The sequence below is a fragment of the Brachyhypopomus gauderio genome, chromosome 12 (genome assembly GCF_052324685.1).
Source record: "Brachyhypopomus gauderio isolate BG-103 chromosome 12, BGAUD_0.2, whole genome shotgun sequence".
In the NCBI taxonomy this organism is placed as follows: Eukaryota; Metazoa; Chordata; class Actinopteri; order Gymnotiformes; family Hypopomidae; genus Brachyhypopomus; species Brachyhypopomus gauderio.
The window spans coordinates 21,298,674-21,321,055 of record NC_135222.1 but is presented as its reverse complement, the minus strand read 5'-3'; the positions used below and the strand labels follow the sequence as shown (position 1 = coordinate 21,321,055).

At 43.4% G+C, this 22,382-nt stretch overlaps 1 protein-coding gene across 1 annotated transcript; it reads left to right on the top strand.

Moving 5' to 3' along the window:
- Positions 1-531: 531 nt before the first annotated feature.
- Positions 532-22,298, top strand: alx4a (ALX homeobox 4a). Its single transcript, XM_077023791.1, has 4 exons — positions 532-1,199; positions 13,000-13,313; positions 17,102-17,230; positions 18,155-22,298. The coding sequence occupies exons 1-4, from the start codon at positions 854-856 to the stop codon at positions 18,470-18,472; spliced, it is 1,107 nt and encodes a 368-aa protein (XP_076879906.1). The 5' UTR covers positions 532-853; the 3' UTR covers positions 18,473-22,298.
- Positions 22,299-22,382: the final 84 nt, after the last annotated feature.

The following is a 22,382-nucleotide window of genomic DNA, read 5'->3' as shown; positions in this document are numbered from 1 at the left end:
TGGAATCATTTATCATGTCTTATTTTGACATCGCTAATGACATTATTGTTAAAAAGGTGAAGGTTTAATGTCATCAAAGCATCAACGCAGGAGAATGATCACCGCCGTTGAACGATGACTCCGTGGGGAACAGACTCCAGGAACCCTCCAACGAAACGAGTGGGGTGTTCGGACAAAAAAAAGTGATTGTCAAGAGTGAGACGAAACTGTATATCCTAAAAACTGACCATTAAATGAATACGCTTTCTTATACAAGACAAATAAAGTATACACCAACCCGAGCTACTACCGCTCGAGTGACGATCAATTGTGTGAATATAGAAATTCGTTAAAAAAAACTACTGCCAGTTGCCACATTAAACTGGTCCGTGTTGCGCTTCTCGTTCTGGTAGTTATATTCATATCCTAATTACATTAATGTCATGTGTTAAATCCCCCCACAAATATCCAACAAAACATTTTTTCTTCTAAGCAAAGCTCTGACCTCATCCATTCATTTCATCTACATAATAACCGAAGAGAGGGGTCTTGCCACCGAGTCTGAGCGGCACAGGGAAGCAAACACAGAAGAGATCTGGGTTGCATCTTCCGAAGAAGGACGGCTTTTTGTTACTCCACTAAACCTAAAGGGGCTTTTTAAGCTTTTGGTCAGCTTGCAGTTTCTGGAAAACATCTGAATCATTTTATAACCAAACCCAGCTGCCGCGCAGTGCGTGTGTGCGCCTGTGTGTGCGCGCGTGTGCGGCTCGTAGGCGGGAGAGGGAGAGACGATCCACTTCCCCTGCTCTCCAAAAAGGAAATAAAGAAAAAAACTTTGGACGTCTTTTTTCCCCCCGTTAACTTTTTTTTAGGAATGAACGCCGAGACGTGCGTTTCATACTGCGATATGACATCCATGGATTCATATTATAGCCCGTCGGCACCGCAAGGTAGGGATCACCAAGCGAACCCGTACAGGACATTCCAGACGAGTGATACCAAATACAGCCCCACTTTCCTGACCAGCAAAGCTCAGGCTTACGGGGAAAAGTCTCGAAGCCCGTTCCAACAGGAATGCCAGTCGCTAGATGCCATACCTGGGGAAGGCACCTTTAACAAATACAACATCTTCATGCAGAGGTCCTCTTGCAAAACTCCCCCCGAAGGCAACAAGCTGCAGCAGGGCAGCGCGCACAACGGAGGACTCGTCCCCTGTTATGGTGAGTTTTTAAGAGAAGCACATTCTTACATGCGAAACTGTTGGAGATGTCTAGCTGTCTCTGGGACCTGTTTTAGCTCTCCCTCAATATGGAGAGGACGAGATGACTCTGGGATATAACTTTACAATCTTTCGCCTTCTAAAAATGGTCCAAAGCGTTTGTCTTTTCTTAGAAATACAGCGGACGGATATTGCAGTTTCATTCTGAAACACACCAGTCTGTACCGTTCAACCAAATCGATCTTTACGCAACGTGAGTTGAGGCGTAGCAAACGGATACGTGTGGAGAGAAATGATGAGTCTCGTGGTGCCATTGCTGTAACTGTAGAGGTTATATTGGTAACCTCATCAAAGTAATTGTCTTTACTTTGAGAATACAATAGACTTTACAACTTAACGATATTGTTCTTCAGTAACACGATTATGAGGAGATATAACCTTGCGGATTATTATTTGCATTTTAAAGACTGAATTAAATTATATTTAATGCGTTAATCTGTTACAATCCTTAATAGGCTATTGAAGTTAAAGCGGACAATTGAATTAACACATTTCAGATGTCCATTATGTGAATGTATATATTTTTATAGTTTTTTTTACGACATAACAAATACTTTTAGATACTATTTGAGCTTCAGTGACAACCACAATGGAAATAAGTAATAAAAAAAAAACAAAAACAAAAGATTATCTCAACGAGGAATTTTTTTTCTTCATCAAAATCAATATTGCACAGAACAAATAAAAATAATTCTTGTTTTCTAACCACTCTGTTTACGCGCTGGTGTGGACTAGATGTGTTCTTGCGAGGGGACACGGGGGCCAACCAGGTCTTAACACAGCCCGCACGAACAAGCTGTACCTTTTAATGGGTTAAAATAGAAATTGAAAGCATACTCCAGTGTGTGTGTAACATCCTGCAGTATTTTTAAGATGATAAAAGAGAATCTAAAACACCTTTACATTCGCTCAAAGTTAGTGAGATATTTAATAGCAATATATTACAGCCTCGAAAATGCGGCGGTGTGTTTTGAACAGAGTCTGTAGGCCACAGCACACAGTTGCACGACACCAGCAGGAACACCCTACACAATGTTGCCATATATTTCACAGTCGCACAAAATGAATCGCTTTTCGTGACATGTGGATGTGAGTATATGTTTTAAGACGATGAAACGTACAACACGCGTTATGGGAAAAATCTCAAATAGCTTTTAAAGTTAATGCAAAAAAGGCCATAAGGTGATCTAGACCTGCATGTTGACTGCAGCGCTGCTGAACCGATATGAAACCCAAACGAAGGCTAAATGTGTGGAAAAACAAAATATAATTAGTACATTAATCTAGTTCGGCACAATATTTCAACTTTTATTACAGTATTTCAATCTCGCTATAATTTCAAGAGTCAGACTGTATCTTAATAAAAATGTTCACAAGTGCTCGCCACTCCAAGAAAAAATTATAATAGACTAAATGTTTTGTTCCACGTTTCTTGGACAAGCAAAATATGCAGCAAAACGCTTTTGCTTCCAACGTAAGACAAGTCAGTCGGTTTAGTGTTTTCGCATTTGTCAAAAGCATCTTTACATGTGACATACGGAGGACAGATTATTATCACTCAAGATACACATGGATACTAATTCAGCAGAGACGAGAATGATAATGATTTAGGGATGACTCTGCCATATCGGTTTGAATGCTTGTTCATTATATACAATAACCATTCATACTAAAATGCAACGAATATAAAGAGTGCTTCAGCACAGCTCGAGTGACTCTGCACGATTTCAGAAACGTATGTTTACGCAAAAAAAATAAAATATGTCCTTAGTCACTATCTGACACAAATAATAATAAAAATACAAAGCAAGGCTCATGACAACCCGGGAACACTTAAGAGAGCTTTTCCCATTTGTCATCCACGTGTGAAGCAGCACATAAGAGAGCTTGATCCCGCTCCAAATGCAATAACACATCCCATCTGTATTAAGGATTTAAGAGTTTGGATTCCGAAGAATATAAACTTACTTCTCACAGCCTTCAAACTCTTTCAGTGCTAAGATCGCAGTAAGTGCTTTCAAGCTAATGAAAGTTCAGACGTCTGAAACTGTGAAATGTACACAAGCAGAGTAACTGATCGTGTGCACGAAGATTAAAAAAAGCGTATGTCGATACCGTGGGGATCCTATAGGAAAGACCACTTAAGAGGATCCGACACCTAGATCAAAATTCTGTCTGAGAAAGGAGCTTCGCGCATGTAACCGGGTGTAGGCCTACACTACAGATGTCACCAGGACGAAGGTGATGAAGAGGAAGGTGGATATGTCCGCTAACGCAAGCTAACCCCAACAGTCCCTCTGTGCTGTCACAGCTGACATTGATACATTAATGTAGGTTGAGATATCAGAATTAAACCGACGCTCGTATGACCTGTTAACCGGGACACTTAATCATGTCGTTCTAGGGTAGAATCAGTTATCAACATCAATGCTCTACAATAAAACTGCTACTAGGGTACAAATAACAATATTAGCTAATTATAGTAGTAGTCGTTATAATAATAAAAACATCAAGAATAACAGTGATTATTATGAATAGCTCAGACCGTATGTTTGGCGTGTATAGACAATAGATAAAGCAATCAGTCTTTTCAGAGTGAAATAATCACTGTAAATGCATGAGGTACCACAGCCATTGACATACATGAACATTAACGTCGGTCTGTTGCGCAGATGTTATATAGTAGGTTCCTCCGACGAAACTGCTCAGATTGAAACACTATGCATGAAATGATTGATATAAATCAGAAAACAAAATGAAATGGACAAAAAACAGTAATTACAAGTCTATTCCATATTATCCCAAACTGGCACAAATCTGCGAAATTCAGAATAATACCAAAGGTAATTTGACCCCCTCAGCAGGTCTACGGTCATACACTTATAATAATTTTCAAAAGGTCTACATTCTAACACCTTTAATAATTTTCAGTTTTATAATAAAAACGTCAATAAGGCATTATTTACTAAAATACAGGGTGCAAAATACATACTGTACATATTATACTACAATACAAATATTGTATATCGTACAGCCTACAGTAGGCCATGATATAGTATACCGTACATACAGTTTAGCTTGTGAAATCGCAAGAACGATAAGTTTGCAGAATTAAATCAAACATAAAATAAAATTATTCATAAATACTAAATACAGCCAACATTTCTTGTAATCAATGACACGTAAATCACACAGTTCTACAGTCTTAACTGGGAGTGAGAGAACGGTACATTAAGAGTCTACAAGAAAACCCTGTGGCTAACGTGGTTGTGTTATTTGTTTACTAAATTAATGAATTTCCTTTTCTTTTAATTAAGCGAGAGCGACAGGGTAGACCGTTGTGTAAAATGAATCCATTTGAGAATAACAGCTGGCAAAAAAAACAACACACGAAAAAGATCAAAATAAGTAGCTGAATCGCACACTCAGGTTAAGGGGCAAATGTATAAAATGGTCTATTATGAGGGATATATGAATGATCACTCTCATCGATATAGAGAGGTTAGTCTGACTCCCGCAACACGGGCAACGGGCAAATTGAAACCACATTTCCACCCATTTATTCTAAAACCTGTAATGGAGTGCGTTCAGGTGTGTTGCGCCGTTTTTATTATTATGAATCATTCTGCAGCGGATTCACGCCAACATGCTGGACTACACGTCCTGCTCTGGCGGGGTGGTGTGTTGCGCCTGCGGGCTGCTCGGCCTCGCCAGATCAAGAGACTAAATGCGGAGTCAGATAACTGTTTATATGAAATCGCATGTAAATAAGACAATAACAAAACAATAACGAGGCATAAAATGCAGCAAATATGCAGCAAAAATGCAAATGTTGGACAAAGCGTATATTGTTCATTTTGCTCAAAGTAATTTTCAAGTTTAAAATAAAATTTACCATTTATTTATTATTTTATTATACAACCCCTGAAGGTCAATTTTGCACAATAGAGCACCATACAGCTGTGCATAAGAACAGTAAACCACAGCTGCGTACAACAACATACAAACACGACACAAACCGAGAATGTTCCACGTTTAAGCAGCCCGCGGCGTCTAAAAGGAAGACGGTTCGATTACTTTTCATGGGTTCATATAAAAAACAAAAGGAGATGGAGAGAGTGAAGGTGTAACTGTTCGGTAATATCAGTAAAGCTGCAGTATGAGGCTTTCAGAGAGCTAATAAAGAGGGCTGGGACGCCTGGCCCCCTGTACTCACTCATTCATCTGAGTCAGATGTTACCGACCCGTTTATTCCACAAGAGGCCAAACGCCAAAGGGAATCCCTTAGATGCCACGGGCTGATCGGTTTGTGTAACCCCGTTAAACGAACGACTTGAACAAACACGCAAGATGTCTTCGGCACTATTTTAAGCTTCCGATTTATTCGTGATGGCGATCACCACACACAAATGAACACAGACCTAACGCGTGTTCATTTAAACCGAGTTCATGAAAAACGTATTCAAGGTGTAAATCTGCACTTTTGTGCCGTAAAAACGTCAAAACAAACTTTAAGAACCTTAAAACGTATACGCGGTTTTAACTCATCTTAAGGCATTCACGTTTTTATCAGTGTGCTGGGAGCAGCTAAATGCCTCAGTAACAACGTCATTTACACATTTTCAACTAAACGGCAATTCTGAATAACATTAATCTCTGATCACTGTATCACGGAGGTAAACCGAACAGAAACACGACTTTGAGTAGCATGAACCCAAGGGCACCCTATCAGCCTCTCCCGGACTTTTTGTCTGGCCTTAGACTCCTTGAGGTCTGCACACAGTCCTGTGGCCCACTGACCCGGTTGGTTACCATAGCCAGACGCAAAGAACCTCTGTATATCAGGTGGGGGTGTAGCTGGAGCTCTGGATGTGATGAACATTTGGTGGCTGTCCAACTGTTCTGAAGTGAGTGAGAAAAAAAAAGATACGTCTTGTAGTGGAGTTCCAATCAAAAGACACACGAGATGGTTTGAATTTCCATCAGATGTTCAGTACATCTATTACATAAGCACTAAACGAGCAATACCGAATCAATTATTTTAGCAGTTTATTAGAAGGGTCTATTATTGGCCATCTATGTACTAGAATCAGTGACTGATAATATTTCCCCATTTTACTGCAAAGGCAGAACATGATATAGAATGCATTTTAAAAAATCCCTGCAAATTAAAATGTTCATTGAATTCCACACAGATATATTGATGTTTGTGGAACATGTAATCAGCATGTCAAGTGTTGGCCATTCTAATGTTTTAGCAATTCCATCTCACTGTTTCTGAACACAATCTGTACATATATAGCTGATCAAGCAGTTGGCAGGTAAAGACATTGACTGTTGAAAACTGATCAATACAATCAAATCTTCTTATGTGCATATACTGAACACACCACAAATAAAATTAGGCATTACTGAGTATGTTTATAACAAACTGCTTTGATCAGACTGCTCTTAAAGTGAAATGACTTAGTAATGTAAACGAAGCATTTTGTAAAATCATCAGGCTTGATTAATTGAATTTGTAATTTGACATGGTACTAAGATGCTAAATTAATCAGAAAAGTGACTAGTGGATAATAGAAAATATTCTTGTTTTTGCTCTTTTATCCAAGTCAGGGATACATTCACCTACAGGGATATTGACTTACAATTACAGAAATGAAATTACATAAACTATAAATCATTGTGCTTGTAAAAAGTAAATAAACTAATTATAGTAAAGCTTTTTAATTATTACTTTTAACATTTTATAATTATTTAGGTAATAAAAATGCTTAAAATGATCTCAAAGCTTTTATTTCTTTAGGGAGTAGAGAGGCAATCGATGCAGATTTCTAAACACAAGAAATTAATAACATTTTACTTAATGAATTTACAATGTGAGATGCGGTTTTAAAGGCACACTTGTTTGAACACCAAAGCAATGACTGTTTCACTCCTTTGCTGTAACAGCTGAAAGGACTTTGAGCTGTGATCCCATGTCCACATTCATTTGCCTCTAGAAAAAATGGCCTCCATCTAACAGTGTGTCTGAATGAGGAATTTGAAGAACCTTGCATTTAATGTCAGCTTTGTTTACACAATTATTGATTATAAAGAACATGATCAAAACCATAAATATTAAAGGGATATAAAAGTTTTGTAAACTCTTACAGTATGTACAGGAGTAACCAATAATAAATTAAAAAAAAGCAGTAAAGCTCATGAAAATGACAAATATGGTTTGGGCCATTATCAAGATTTCATTGAAATGACGTATAACTGCAAATTATCTATCAGATGTATGTATATATATATATATATATATATATATATATATATATATATATATATATATATATATATATATATATATATATATATATATATATAAATTAAACACCCTGCAATACTACAAACACAAAAGCACACACCCCATGCTACTATGAAGTCTACTTGTTTAGTCAGTCCAGAAGAGCTACGTCAACCTTATGTTTAGTAACACACACAGAACATAATGGGAACCAGTTCCATGGGTTCCCCGTAACTTGAAGTAAATGCATATTTCTGTAGGTTGTTAGTTTAAGGAGGAATGACAAGGACCCAGGATCATTTTACCACTTAGATCCTTTTTGGGGGTTTACAATTTACATTAGTCTCAATCTGCACGGCCAGGCAGGAGAGGACAATCAGACAGCTTCAAAGAATAGGCGCTGCGTTCCTCCAGGGTCCCTGTAGGTTCTGTTCGATGGACACACATGCCTCAGAATCCTTCTGCTATGTGCCCAAACAGGGTTGGGGTTCCCTAAAAGTATCATAACCTAAAGATCACGGACGTAATTTTGGGGGGGGGGGACATGTCCCCCCCACTTTTTTAAAAGCCGGCTTTGGTCCCCCCCAGTTTTTACGGTTAAAACCAAATATTTAAATAGCGACGAATCTATGTCCCCCCCACTTTTGAAATCAAAATTACGTCCATGCTAAAGATAATCTTTAAGAGGTAGAATATCACGTGGCTCTGAACACTCTCCTATTTAAGATAATCTTCACACTACACTGCTTTTGGGGAACTGGACTCAATCTGACAAACGAGGCTCCGTTTCTCAGCTCGCTGTGGACTGCACCTCCCTTGGCATTCAGCAAATTTCTGAAGAAAAGTGAAGTGAAGGAATGGAAGAATATTAATTACTTTTCCTCATGCAGTTATCCTAAAAAAAAGAAATAACCTCTGAAGTCAGGTTTTTAGAGCCCAACAGTGGGTAAAAATGGCATTTTGCTGCCCATCTGGTTTTTACTGAACTCTGCCACAGGCTTAGAGACGGTGATCACTCCGTCCGATGGAACTCCATTACACTCAACAAGCACATCATTTCTCCAGTGAGGCTTTAAGCACTCCTCGGGAGACTCCAAACCTCAGCGAGGGACAGAAACGTAGATGTAAACTGCTAAACAAGCACATGCGAAGGAAGTTCATGCAGTGTGAGGTGTGGGAGAGCTCTCAAACTGTACAGAGAGTTTTAATTGTGTAATCACTGCAGCAAAGATGCTCCCTGATGTGTGTAGAAAGCCGTGGCACCGATCCACGTGGTCGACTCTTGGGACGCTCCAACCAAAACCACAGCTTGTGTTATCCAAATCATTTTTACACCAGCCCCTTTTAAACCACTTATTTGGCAAAATCACCAAATCGGGTTCATAAAGACCCCATCATGGGAAAGACATCTCACACAGCTAAGTTGGGTTCAGTAAACCACTACACAGTTCTGCTCTGCATCCACAGCCTGTTTCTTGTTGGAGTGGTTTTGGCCAGGGATGCATCTGTTAATAAACCATGTGTCCCAAGTCACACTTCAGCTGAACAGTTAAAACTGGAGTATTAACAGTTAAGGGGGGGGGGGGGGGGTGACTGATGTTGAGGTGAGGCGTAAGGATACGTTGGGTTGTCATGACGAGTGTGCTGGGACTAGCAGAATTTTTTCAGTGGACGATTCCCACTATTTTGTTGTTTTCTGGGGGTTTTTTTTACTGTGAGATATAACTGGACGTCATGGCAACTGTTACCCCTTCAAAAGCCTGCAGCTGAATGTACTGGGCATTTAGAGTAACATTTAGTCACTGATGCTGAATAATCCTTAAAACTTCCTTTAGAAGCTGCTGTTTGCTAATGAAGCATTTGCTGTCCCAAGTTGCATTCTTCTCAAAACTACCACCTAAATAAATAAATCTTTCCGTCTACCGTGTTGCACCAGCCTCTGTTTGTGTTAATACTGTAAGCAGGAAATTCTTCCCTGGACCTGTATCTGTACGCCAGTCAGTATAATAACCGCAAAGCAGGACAGTTTGGACCGGTACTGTAAGGCCTGAGATCAACAAGCTACTATGACTTTGAACAGAACAGAAAACAAACAAATGCTGAAAAAAAAAGCACAAATGCTTCTCCTCTTCCCATCAAAACATGGACTACATGAATCACACGGTCCCTGAAAGCACATTCATACACCATATATGATCTTTGCTATATCTTCTTTTGGTGTTTTAATATTAAAACCTCTTCGTCTTTTAAAATATTTTGCCACAGACCCTTAAGAGGAGCACTGCGGTTCCTATGTTATGGTGTTTTATGAGTCTGCTGCTGACCCTGTCCATTCCAGAATAAGCACTGAGGATGCCCTGCCGCTTTACAGCCAGTTAAATTACACTTTGATGTATTTCCCCGTTTTCAACTGGGACTAAATAGCTGCCCCTTGTAAAGACGTGACCCTCACTAACTCAAGAGGCTGGGCGCTGACATCACAGGGGCCAGAACCCATGGCGTCCCCTGCTGCACCAAAGACGTCTTCTAGGGGACACGGGTCTGCTGCGTCACTTCTGCACGTCCTATCAAAGACACACAGGGTCCCTTTAATAGCTAGCCTTAGCCTTACAGAATGGCAGATCACTCGGACGGATTGTTTTCCAAAGTCAGATGTAAATTCAGATGCTGTAAAATGGATTTATAAGGTCTGCTCTTGCTACACAGACAGGTGTGAATCCACACAGGTTAAATTGGTGTAGCTGAGTCCCACCCTCTGCTAATTTACTTCGCCTGTGCTACAGTATCGCAGCTACACAACCACCACACAACAACCACTTTATTAGAAACTCCTCAGTGATAAACAGTTAGAGTAAATAGATGTTTTTATGCAGTTTCTAATCAGCCTAATCAGTCTAACCAGTCTTTTATCTCCACGATTTCTTCACTGGTGGGTTTCTGACCATGGACCATGCTCAGTCCAACACTTACATGTACTGGACTACACCCTCAAACCCACAACCACGTAATTACCATATTGGTCTCAATGTCATGTTAACCAGTGACCTCCCACCTAAATCATATCCAGTAGTTTATGTGGGACGCAGAGTTGAGATTGAGATGAAGTCTTAACTAATGTGAAAGGCAGAATGTCACTGTTGTGGCCGGGCTGGGAAAAACACCTCTGGCCAAACCTCTCTGTCCTCAGCACGCTGTGAATAAACACACACTGTGTGAAATTTGATCAAAAGATTAAAGGGCTTTGAAGAGCACTAATTCCATGTACTCTGCCAAATATCAAGAAATCTATTTAAGCAGTAATACATCACTCTAAGTAACTTAATTAAAACTAATACCAGCGATTAATTATTAATAATGTTCTGCATAAAGTACATACAAGAGAGTCTTTGTGTCACTTGGGAAAAGTGTTTTTTCCACAGTCACAGTGACCCCCACAATCCCCCTTGTTCCTGGTTCCACTGAAGTCTTGGGCTACGCGTTAACACCACCCCCCCACCCCCCCCACCCCTCCACCGCCCTCTCCAACCAGCGCTCCACTCAAAAACTTTCCCATTCTGACAGAAACAATTTGCAGTGAGGTTCCATGCCTAAAAGGGCAGGTCATGTTACACACCCAGATGGAGGATCCGCAGGGTCAGCCGGCCGCCGTTCGCCCCGGCCAACGAGACGTCTCGCAGTCAAGCTCAGTCACACCGAATAACAAGCAAGGAATTGTGACAATACTGCATCTAGCAAAAGCCATCAGTGACACGGGGCATCAACGAGAGCCTTTGATCGCCAAGTCCCGCTTTCAAACAGCCTGACAGGCGTCCCATGTGGAGGCAAGAGAGGAGGGGCATTTAAAAGCACGGGCTGAAAATATTTATGTTTGAATAAATACGCTTGCTCCCTTGGCTTAACAGGATATGTCAGTCCAGCTCAGGAGACCATGTGGGAGCCATTATAGCCCAAGCCAGGCTCCGTGTCTGTGGAGACTGGGGCCAGAGTCACCAGGGAAGTTAGCCTGCCCTGGTGAGGCTGCACTCACACGACCTGCCCTTCAGAGCGGGGCAAGGGCCGACTGTGGGGCATATTTATTGACATAACGGAGTCAAACGGCCCTGCGTCTTTCATGCACCACTCACACAGCACCCAACGTCTCCTGCCAGACTGAATTTAACAGTCAGGTATTTGAATGGCAGAAGGAGAAGAAGTCTGAAGAACACCTCGTAGCATGTTTCTTGGTCATGTTCCATGGGTTCAGACTGACCATGTGCTAACGTCAATACTGTTGCCGCATCAAACAACCCTTTAGCTGTGGGTGTGTAACAGGGCCGCTCAGCTGTTGTCTAGCATGATTATTAGCTTGGTATATAACTAGTTGGGATTTTGGACCAACTGTCTCTCCACCTCAGGCACAGATTTTACCCATGTAAGGCAAGAATGCCAGAGCCCTGAACCCAAACGTGTGTTCCACGTCCAAGCGCAAAAGCCTTCAGCTAAGCAACAAATGAGAAATCGTATGCCTCTAGATGTCACCTACTAGCATTTGTAAGCTCAAGGAAACCGGTTGAGCCCAGAATCACCCAGATCCGTCCTTTTCCATTTAATGTCTGTTAATGGCTGCACATGGCCATCACGTGTTCAGACCCTTTCACAGGCAGCACCACTTCAGCTGTGGCTCACGTCACCGTTTCCAGCACGGCTGCTTCGTTAGGTCCACACACACATAACAGGAGCATGCAGAACTGAACTACAAATGAGACATTACATGTTCAAATCCATTTATCTGAGGGAATTTATGACCGACAGGCTCATATAGCTTCACAGCTGAACTGCTTTGCATTTCCAGTGGCTGGAGACAGAAAGCGGTCGCTCCAGAGCGATGGGTTCACTTCACCACGACTCTGTTGAAGAGCGACATGCGAGAGGCCTGCAGCCTGCACCCAGACCCCAGCTCTCAGTCTCCAGCACCCAGCAGCACCCTGCACCCAGCCCCCAGACACGGGAGCAGGGCACCAGGCAATTTTCCCTCAGCCTGCAATTATGGCCTGTGTATCTGTTTCATATGAGCGCTTGATTTACAAGCTGAGACTGGCAGCCCAAACTGCAGTAAGTCAGACGTGTTTAGATATTACAGCGAGCTGTAGCACTGACGTGCAGTTACGCTCCAGGTTCAGGACTCAACTACCCAAAAACCCAGAGGAACAGTAGTGACAAATGAACCCTGGGATCGGTGCAAACTGATGAAAGGACAAAAATATGAAATGAAACTTACATATTACACTATACACTATTGCACTTACATTATACTTTTTCTTTTAGTCTTGAAATCAGTAGGTCATTTTATACTGTTCTTGTTCATTAGCTGTTCAGGGCCGTTCCATGGTCTCGGTGCCGATACAATGATTTTCCTCTACCTGGTACAAGGGCGATGCTAATATGTGTTTCTGTTCTCCTTCACTTCCAGGTAAAGACAGCGCAGGGTTGACAGACTCAGAGTTACCCCCAAACACTGACTCCGCGGGTATGGACGGAAGCTACCTCAGCGTGAAGGAGCCAGGAGTGAAGGGGTCTCAGGAGAGGCCGAGCCCGGAGCTGCCGTCCCCTCTGGACAAGGCCGAAGGGGACAGCAACAAAGGCAAGAAACGTCGTAACCGCACCACCTTCACCAGCTACCAGCTGGAGGAACTGGAGAAGGTCTTCCAGAAGACGCACTACCCCGACGTCTACGCTCGCGAGCAGCTGGCGTTGAGGACCGACCTCACAGAGGCTCGAGTGCAGGTAACACTCTGCCGTTCTGCGCTTCTCCCGCAACGAATCAGCTGCTGCACACACCAGGACCTCCACAGAACCTCCTCATTACCTTTACGATCGGGGTGGAGTAACAGAAATTGTTGCTGGTGCTAATCCACTTTCATGTGTAAAGTCTATGCAAAGTTTTAATCTAAAACAGGTGATATTTTGATAAGTTTAATAAAAACATGAATATTCAGGTACTTTATAATTTATGCGAGAAACTACTACAGGGATCAGGAGGAGTAAACATGCGAAAGGGACACGACTAGATATCTCTCGTGTTCGAGAAGCGTTCGAAGCGCAGCAGCTGTTCCCCTACACGTACGGTGCAGAAAACGTCAGACGTGCTGAACCATACCTGGGCCTGGAAAACCAGCATGCGTGACCCTTCACCCTTCACCTTTCACCCTCCGATTTGCATATAATCCTTCCAGGACTACTGCTACATACCAGGCCTGACCGAGGGACAGGGAGGCCTCTGTCCAGACCCACATGCACGCTTCTCTAAGAACCCAAGGATTTGCCCTGTTTGTTTTTCATTAGCGTCCTGCTCAGGAAAGAATGTGTCCTGCCCTGTTCTCAGGGGTAGGTGAGGGAACCAGGCCTGGGGCTTTGGATGTGGTGAGGTTAGCTCATACACTAAAATGTCTCTGTTACTCTAGATAAACAATAAAAATAATGTTGACACACATGGAGAGAAGCCACAGAAATGTCCTGTGTGTAATCTGACGGGACTCTCTGAAGCGTCACCAGAGACGTTCATTATTCACAGCCCACGTGCGTTCACGGACACGAGTGACATTACATGTGCACGCATGTCTGAAGAAACAAGACAAACAAGCACAGAAACACACTGCTGTGTTTCTGAAGTTTCTAAAAGTTTTGCACACCGTAAACATACAGAAACACACAAGTGCTGAAGGAAGAGTAAAGGAATTAAATGATATTGAAATGATGTCTGGGTTGTATCGCACTGCAGCTAGAGCGCTTGGCGTAGCAGTGGATGTGTGGCTAGACTGACAACTGCTCCCCCAAAACATCTACAACTGAAAGGTTATTATGACCATTAAAAACCTGCCCCATCCACTGCATCACACAGTTTCATATGACAGAATTATCTAAAAAGGAAATGAAATGGTAATGGGATGAAAGACGTCCCACAGAGAGCTGGCCAAACCGCTTGGCTCCTCTTACCATCTCTGCAGCCACTTCATTACTACTAGACCTGCAGTTATCTGTCTCAGATACCTACTTATATCAGGGAGGTTGTAAATAAATGAATTACATATTTTGTTTAAAGCACATGCATTTGTTAGCTGAAGATAAGCTTTAAGGTTTCATTGGGAAAATAATATGTTTTCATCAACCCTAAAAAAGTGTTTAGCCCGCGCGCGCACACACACACACACACACACACACACACACACACACACGGAATGCTAAAAGGTGCATGTGAGTGACAGCAGAAGCAGGCCATCAATCCTCCAAGTTGCTCCCGACTTCAAAGCGGCTGGTTCCCGCCCTGCCTGCTACTGGAGCAGAAAGGCAGCACAATAACCCCAGAGCTGCTCAGCGCACACACACACACACTCACACACACTTACACACACACTCGTTGGCAACGAGACGCTTTTAAAGCAGACAAAATAAGAACAAATGTAGAGATACTGCAGAATCCAGTGTGCAAGCACCAGTGAGGGTTCAGGGGAGACATGTGGATGCCGGCCGCTGCGAGACTCGTGCGGGTGAACTATGCTCCCAAACAATCCTCCCTTACGCTCTGGGCCTCTCCCTCTCCCCACGCCTGGGGTTCAAAGGCAGGCCTTTGGTGTGAGCAGAGCCTCTGCAGTCCTGTGCTCTGGTCCATGTGTTGGGGAGGGGAGTGGGGAGGGGGGGGGGATCCGCCCTGCGTCTGCACGCCTCCCAGAGGCTGGAGGAGCAGAGTCACAAAGCCCGGGGCTTACGAGTCAGGAAATTAAACACAAAATGAAAACAAGCTCTGGTTGGAACCCTCTCCCTTCTCACTTTTCAATTTCCCAACTTGCCTGCTCAGATTTATAAAGGGGAAGAGTGTTTGAGTACGGGATCATACTAAAGGACACGACCAAAGTGGCCACAGTCCCGTCGCAGTTTCTTGCCCTGCTGCACAGTTCATTAGAACAACTTGGCAAAATCCTCTAGTGGCTCCTAATTATCTGAGAGATTCAAATACCCAAATGAACTAAGCTCAAAAATATGTAGTGTTACCAATTAAAATATGTAGTGTTACTAATTTTAATTGGTTACTAATTGAAAAGTGGCATTTCAAAAAAACAGGATCCGTTTTTTTTTACACAACCTATTAAGTTCCAGAAAGTGAAGGGACCGTGATGTCCACTGTGACATGAGGAGTAATCAGGGTGAAAGGCAATCACGTTATGCCGAGTGCAGATAGCGCTGATGACGCCCCTCCTTCTGGCCGAGAGGGAGGCACCCAGGTCTGAGAGCATATGAGACTCGGGCTCCATCCACATCACTCTCTCAGCCTTCCAGGGGAAATTTAAACATAACATTGCTCTGCTAAACAATGGTTGTAGGATCAGCTGTCATAGCTAATTACGGGACACTTTTGTCATGAACATATTGGCCAATCACGGTCCGAACACAAAGGAGAAGCCGTGTGGGACTTGGAAGGATCTGCTAGCAGTTTGTTTTGAAAGCTCATGTGAAGGTCCTCACATCGTCTGCATTAAAGGACATCCTCGCCTCCCTTTGAGCGCACGCTTCCCTGGGGAGGGACACGAAGGACTGGATTACCCCGTTCGAGTTTGAATTTTGTGCACAAGTGTGTTGCGGGTGGACACAGGAAAACAGCACATCACAAATGAGAGATGAATGACCAAATGATTCTCCCCAAAGCCAAGTTCAAACGCTACAAAACAAAAGTGACTCTCCTTTGGGAAAAGGCTTACAGTTCCCTGAACTGACACACATAAAGAAATTAGAAAAAGAGATAGATTGTAATTGCGGCATAGATCCATGAGTCAGCAGTTTATGTGTAAACAGTGTACATCTAAACATGATAGCTATCAACAAATCATTTAATCACAGTAAATTCTGCTAAATAAATACAGAGAAGTAGAAGACAGACATGGTTTTGGGGTGAAATCATTTGGCTTGTGATTTAGCTCCAGCCAACAGAACCCCCCCCAAACTCTACCCCATTTTTAAGAGTCAACTGCAGTCTACCAATCCATCAGGTGAGCGGTGGTGGAGGAGTGACAAGGTTCTCGGAGACCTCTGGCCCCTGTGGGTTCCTGCAGACCCCTCCCACCTCCTGCTGCCCAAGACTCTGATAGGAAAGGAGCTCAGAGGAGGCCATCAAAGTCCGTCAGCTTCCTCAGCATCAAACAACGGCCAGGCCTCACTTTTCTCCCTTAGGAAGAGATGCCGAAAAAGAATCTCGCACTCTGCTACGGCCCAGGGGAATTTCTGTGAGAGCGTTCTGACCAGCGTGGCTGGACCAAGACTCTCAGCACAGAATTTCACCTACAGGTCATCTGATTGCAAAATGAATCATAAAATTCATCCACATGTCCAAGTTTTCTTGATAGGGAGTACCATGAGTGCTGGGATTACTTATCTAACATAATTAATGCCATAATAATCTTAAAAAAAAAACATTTCAAGTCTGTGACTTCACGCGATGATGTTCTTCAGAAACATTCACACGCACTGCTGGAGTGGTGTAGCGCGTCTGCTAAACGCATGACCACTGAACGTCTTACTTGCAGGTGTGGTTCCAAAACCGCAGAGCCAAGTGGAGGAAGAGAGAACGTTTCGGGCAGATGCAGCAGGTCCGGACGCACTTCTCCACGGCCTACGAGCTCCCGCTCCTCACTCGACCCGAGAACTACGCTCAGGTACCGTTTACTCGATGTCTGCACTGATCATATCTGACGTTGCATCAAATACAACGTCAGATATTAGAGCAGGTAACTAAGGACAGCATTCACATAACGAGAAAAGCCCATAGAGGAAGTAAAAGGTAATTTAGGACGGACAGCATGGACATTATCTGAAAGAGACAGAGGTGAACATTAAGAGGATAAGCAGCTCTCTGCAGCGTTAACACTGTGTGGGATCAGAGGCAAACGCCTCCGTGGGCCTCCCCCTCCCCCCCCTGCTGGATACTCCCCAAGCCCTGGAGTAAGGTCAGCCTCGGGGCCTCCGTCGAGCGAGACACGCCCTCGCAGGAGACCCAGAGAATCCCCCGGATTTATTATGAATCTGCAGGGGGGGGCGGCTCTTCGGGGAGCAGGCCTGCAGCTGTGGAATGTGGCCCCGCACACATCTGGGGCATCTCCCTGAGAGGGCTTTCATCTCCCTCTGCCGCCCCCATGCCCCGGCACACAGCGCTGCCCTCTGAGCCCGGGCCCCGGCAGAAAAGCCCGCTGCGGTGAGGCACGCGAGGTGTTGAAGTGGAGTACAGACAGGCATCCCCTCCTCAAGAGAGGCAGAGCGACTCCCACTCAACACCAGAACCAGACGATGGCCTCCAAGGGTCTGATAAATCTCCTGGCTTAACTCCACCTGGGACAAGCCAACACGGCTCATTCAATATTTCAGGACAAAGAACACAGAATGGAAAAAAAATAAATAAATAGGAGGAGTGTGATCTTACCGTCACTGCTTTTCATTTTTAAACAATAGAATATAATAAATCACAGACAACAATGTGCAAGGATAGCAACGTGTTTGTCGACAGCCTGAAGGATAGTTGTGTTGTTGAGGTGAATTATGTTAGCCGTGTCCAGCCCTGACTCTCTCCCCCCCCTGTGTTGCAGATCCAGAACCCATCGTGGATCGGCGGCAGTAGCTCGGCGTCTCCCGTGCCCGGCTGCGTCGTGCCGTGTGACTCCGTCACTTCCTGCATGACTCCCCACCCACATGCTTCAAGCGGAGTGTCTGACTTCCTGGGAGTGTCCAGCCCCGGGGGTCACATGGGACAGGGTCACATGAGCAGTCTGTTTGGCGGTCCAGGCATGAGTGCCGGCATTAATGGATACGATCTCAACATGGACCCGGACAGGAAGTCATCCAGCATCGCCACCCTACGCATGAAGGCCAAGGAACACAGTGCAGCCATCTCCTGGGCCACATGACTCCCACAGCCACGACACGCGATACCCCACCTCCCCTTAACCAACGAGGCAGAGTGAAGACAGCTCGGAGAGGAGTCGTGTGCACCGAGCAGCACAAGCCACCACCAGGACGGAACGGACCCCAGGGAGAAAAGAAACCTGACCCTGCAAACGTAACCTCTTAAGGAGAATCAGAGACTGTTGCTCTTGGAGAGGAAAACTCATTAGAACAAGTAAATTCAACAGATGTGGCTTCCTCTACAAGTGAGCGCAAAAGACGTTTGTTGCTCCCAAAAGTATGAAAAGACCTAAAAGATCCAAACCCTGCACTTCTAGCTGAATATGTAGGTCCTAATTGTAAAGAGTGTAAATGTACAGAAACAGGTGTGATCCTATTAACATCTGAAGTATTTTATAGATAAGCGGAATCTTGTTCTGTCAGTGTGGCATTTTCTAAATGCGCCCAAATCTTTAGCCCAAGGATCATCAATAACATACATACACCATGCCAGTGCCAATTCATCCTCTCACCTGTCCACAGGTAACTCTGCAAACATTTGTGCTTGCACACTGGATTACAGGACCCTGTTGTGTCCCGCGGTGCTCTCCTGAGAGGAATCAGATCAGGAGTGTCAGTTTCAGGACAGTACAATGAGAAGTCTTGAGATATCAGTGATACCCACTAAGTGTGGCTCTCAGAATCTACCAGAGGCTCTGGCCTCCACCACAGACTAAAGTGAACCCCACGGAGTCGGAGGCCAACCATTTATAGAAAAGAGATAGAAATGCGTTTTCCACTCGAAGAGCTCTTGTAACGATGTAGTGAAATGGTTTTGAATGGCAGGCCAGTAGGCCTACTGTAGGTTGGCAAGATGCTTGATCTGTGGAAATACATCTCCACATCTCAATTCCAGTTTGATCTCTCCCTCGGGCAGGGCAAACTCAAGATGCTTCAAGTGAAGTGATGCTAACATGCTGTCCAATAGTTCTGCTTAGCAGTCAAACGGTGTCAAAACACACAGCTAGCAGAGAGGGGAGGCTTCACAAAAGGTTACGAATTAGTGCAGCGCTTGTCCTTTGGGCCTCCTGGGGTTTTTCTGGCCAGATGGTGCATCAAAGTATCAAAAACATAATTAATAATCAACAAGAATTGAACATATATGATGTGGTGTCAGAACTATGATACAAGGAATTTTGTTTTGTGGCCCCTAATCTGAATATGTGAAGCATGCAGTGATGGAACAACCTGAAATTGATACCCCTCATTTCAGGGGTGCCTCGAGTCCGTCTCCTGCTTTGTACGTTTTTTGGCCCCAGTAACCAGGAAGAGAAATGGTCAGTGTTCCACAGTGCGCGCTCCACACCGTCTGTGACGTATCACACCAGAGAACAGGGATCGGGCAACGCAGGTCCCAACACCATCCTCTCTCCGCTCACAACTGACTAAAGTGACTGAAATAACAAGTCCGTTCCATCATGGTTTGATTTATAGGTTTTGTGTTTTTCCGGAGTCAGATACAGATCAGGTAAAAAACAAACCTGTTTTAAATTTGGACAAGAACCTGATATGACTAGACCTTTGGACAGGCCATTTCTAATTTCTAAATAAGAACCACATTCCCTCCATTTTCGTGGGCTGCCTTTCAGAGACCCTGATCTTCAAACTTGACTTGAACAGTTACACAAGGAAAAGTGACATCTCCCTCCAAACATTTTAGGACAAATTATTTACTTGAGGGAAAGTTGACCTTTTTTTGGTAAAGAGGAGTGGCTTTGTGGTAAGGGAACTGATATACGAATCTAATCATAAACAGAATTAAGTAATAGCTTAAGTAAATAATAATCAAAAGGAGCTTCCCCACTGCATCTTTCCTAAATGTTCTCACCTGTAGAAGTGGCAGAAAAAATGTCTTCTAAAAAGAAAGCATACAGGTCTATTAGAGATCATGAATCAGGATAACTCATCCCGCCCCTCCTTTAAAGAACAAACATCGTAATGCCATGATACAGAACGTTTCCTGACTAGGTAAATGAGACTAGTGACATGTGCACGGATGTGCGTTTCACCGTCAGTAACTACACGGCACCGAAGCGATCCTGTTCCACACTGGACTCTGTTCACATTTTGCATTACAAGCTACAAGCTTATGGATGTGTTGACAACTAGCAGACGCTGACAAACGCTGTCCCCATCATGTGGACACAGAGGCTTCAGTGCTCTACCCCTGCCGTTAGGGGGGTTACTTAGAGGGCGAAGAAACTTTAGCTTTCCGGTGTGGAGTAAAAGGACAGTCCACACAGCTGTGCACATGTTCACCCTTTAGCTATCATGACTCCTCTTTCAGTCCCACAATGCACTAGGCCTGGTTCACTCTTCTGGCCACATGATTGGCTCTCAGCAGCACTGGGGTCACACACTAGTATTACATTCAGGCAGAATTGTTCATTAGCGCTGGGACATCTGTGGATGAAGGCGCCGTGGTAGTGTGGAGCTCTGTGTACAGTGTCAGGCTGTTTGACTGGTAGGGAAAAGGGCTTTAGGTGGTTCAGCCCCAGACGTCAACCCTAACAGCTGTGGTGTCCACTTAACACCGTTATCCTGAGAAAATACTGAGCACTTTTGCAGACTAAAAAAATATGACAATATTTAGTTTGTAATAATGCTACCTTTCAGGAACACACACACAGACGGCACAAAAAAAGGTTCTTCATATATAATCAAATCACTGAATTAATTATACAACAGGATTACACTCTGTGTGAATAAAACCAAACACAAAACAGAGGTTCTGTTAGACAAAGGCCTGCAGACATCTCAAGAGTATGAGGGAGGCCATTTTAAGTACACCTCTGTCATCTATTGTCATTCTAATACTACTGAAGCAGGCATATCCAACTAAAGGAAAAATAATATAAGTAAGGCTTTTCTGTGTTTGTGTGTGCGCGCGCATGTACAATTTACTTTGTGCATGAATTAATGTTGTTTAGAAATACTTTTTTTTTTTTGAAAACTTAACTAATTTGTTGTAAAGTATCCTTGTGGGGAGTTTAATATTATTTTGTTTGAGAGATTGGTGGTTTTTGTGTTAGTTTTATGGGACTAAATGTGAGGTTTTGGTATGTAAATGGATTTCATTACCGAAAGATTTTTTTTCCCAAAGCTTCAAGCTAAACATATGGCATTTTAAATAATTATTTACTTCCAAGCTTGTTAATATTCTATATATATATTGTGTGTGATTTACAACAGTAAGTTATTGCACTTACGTTTTTTTAAACTTTGATTTGCATAGAGTAATTTTTTGCAATTACTGATTATTGGGTACAATGTCACTATTAAGCAACTTGTATTCAATCTCCAAAACCTGAAGAGCATGTTTTTGTTTTCTTCAATTACAACCCCCCCCCCCCCCAAACCCCATTACCCCATTCTTCTGACCCCCACCAGGTCACACTGATGCTCAAAGCTCATTACACACAGTAATGACTGAGACCACCATTATGTACGACTCAGCTGTAAATCATAACATGATCCCCAAACCCTTCAAGGATCCCACTGGTTCCGAGTCATTCTGCCCCAAGACAATTCCTGCTCAACAGACACAGACTATTTTAAGATTATGGTTTGTGAAACAGGATTCATTCTCAAAGCTTTGTCCACCACATCCACATCCATTGACTGAACTGGGGTAACAGAGATTCAAAGGAGAGCCAGAGTGGTTTAACTGTGTCGTCCAGCAATGGGAAATGGCCATTTTAGGGGAAGGGAGATCCCCTGATAGATGTTTTGAAACTTTGCGTGTGTTTTTTCCCTCTAGATACTGATGAATAAAAAATAGCATTAACACACTGACTGCTCTGCTTTGTTGTACTGACACACTACACACAGAAGAGAAGACACCAGCTCACCCACTTGAACTGCTAACGTTGC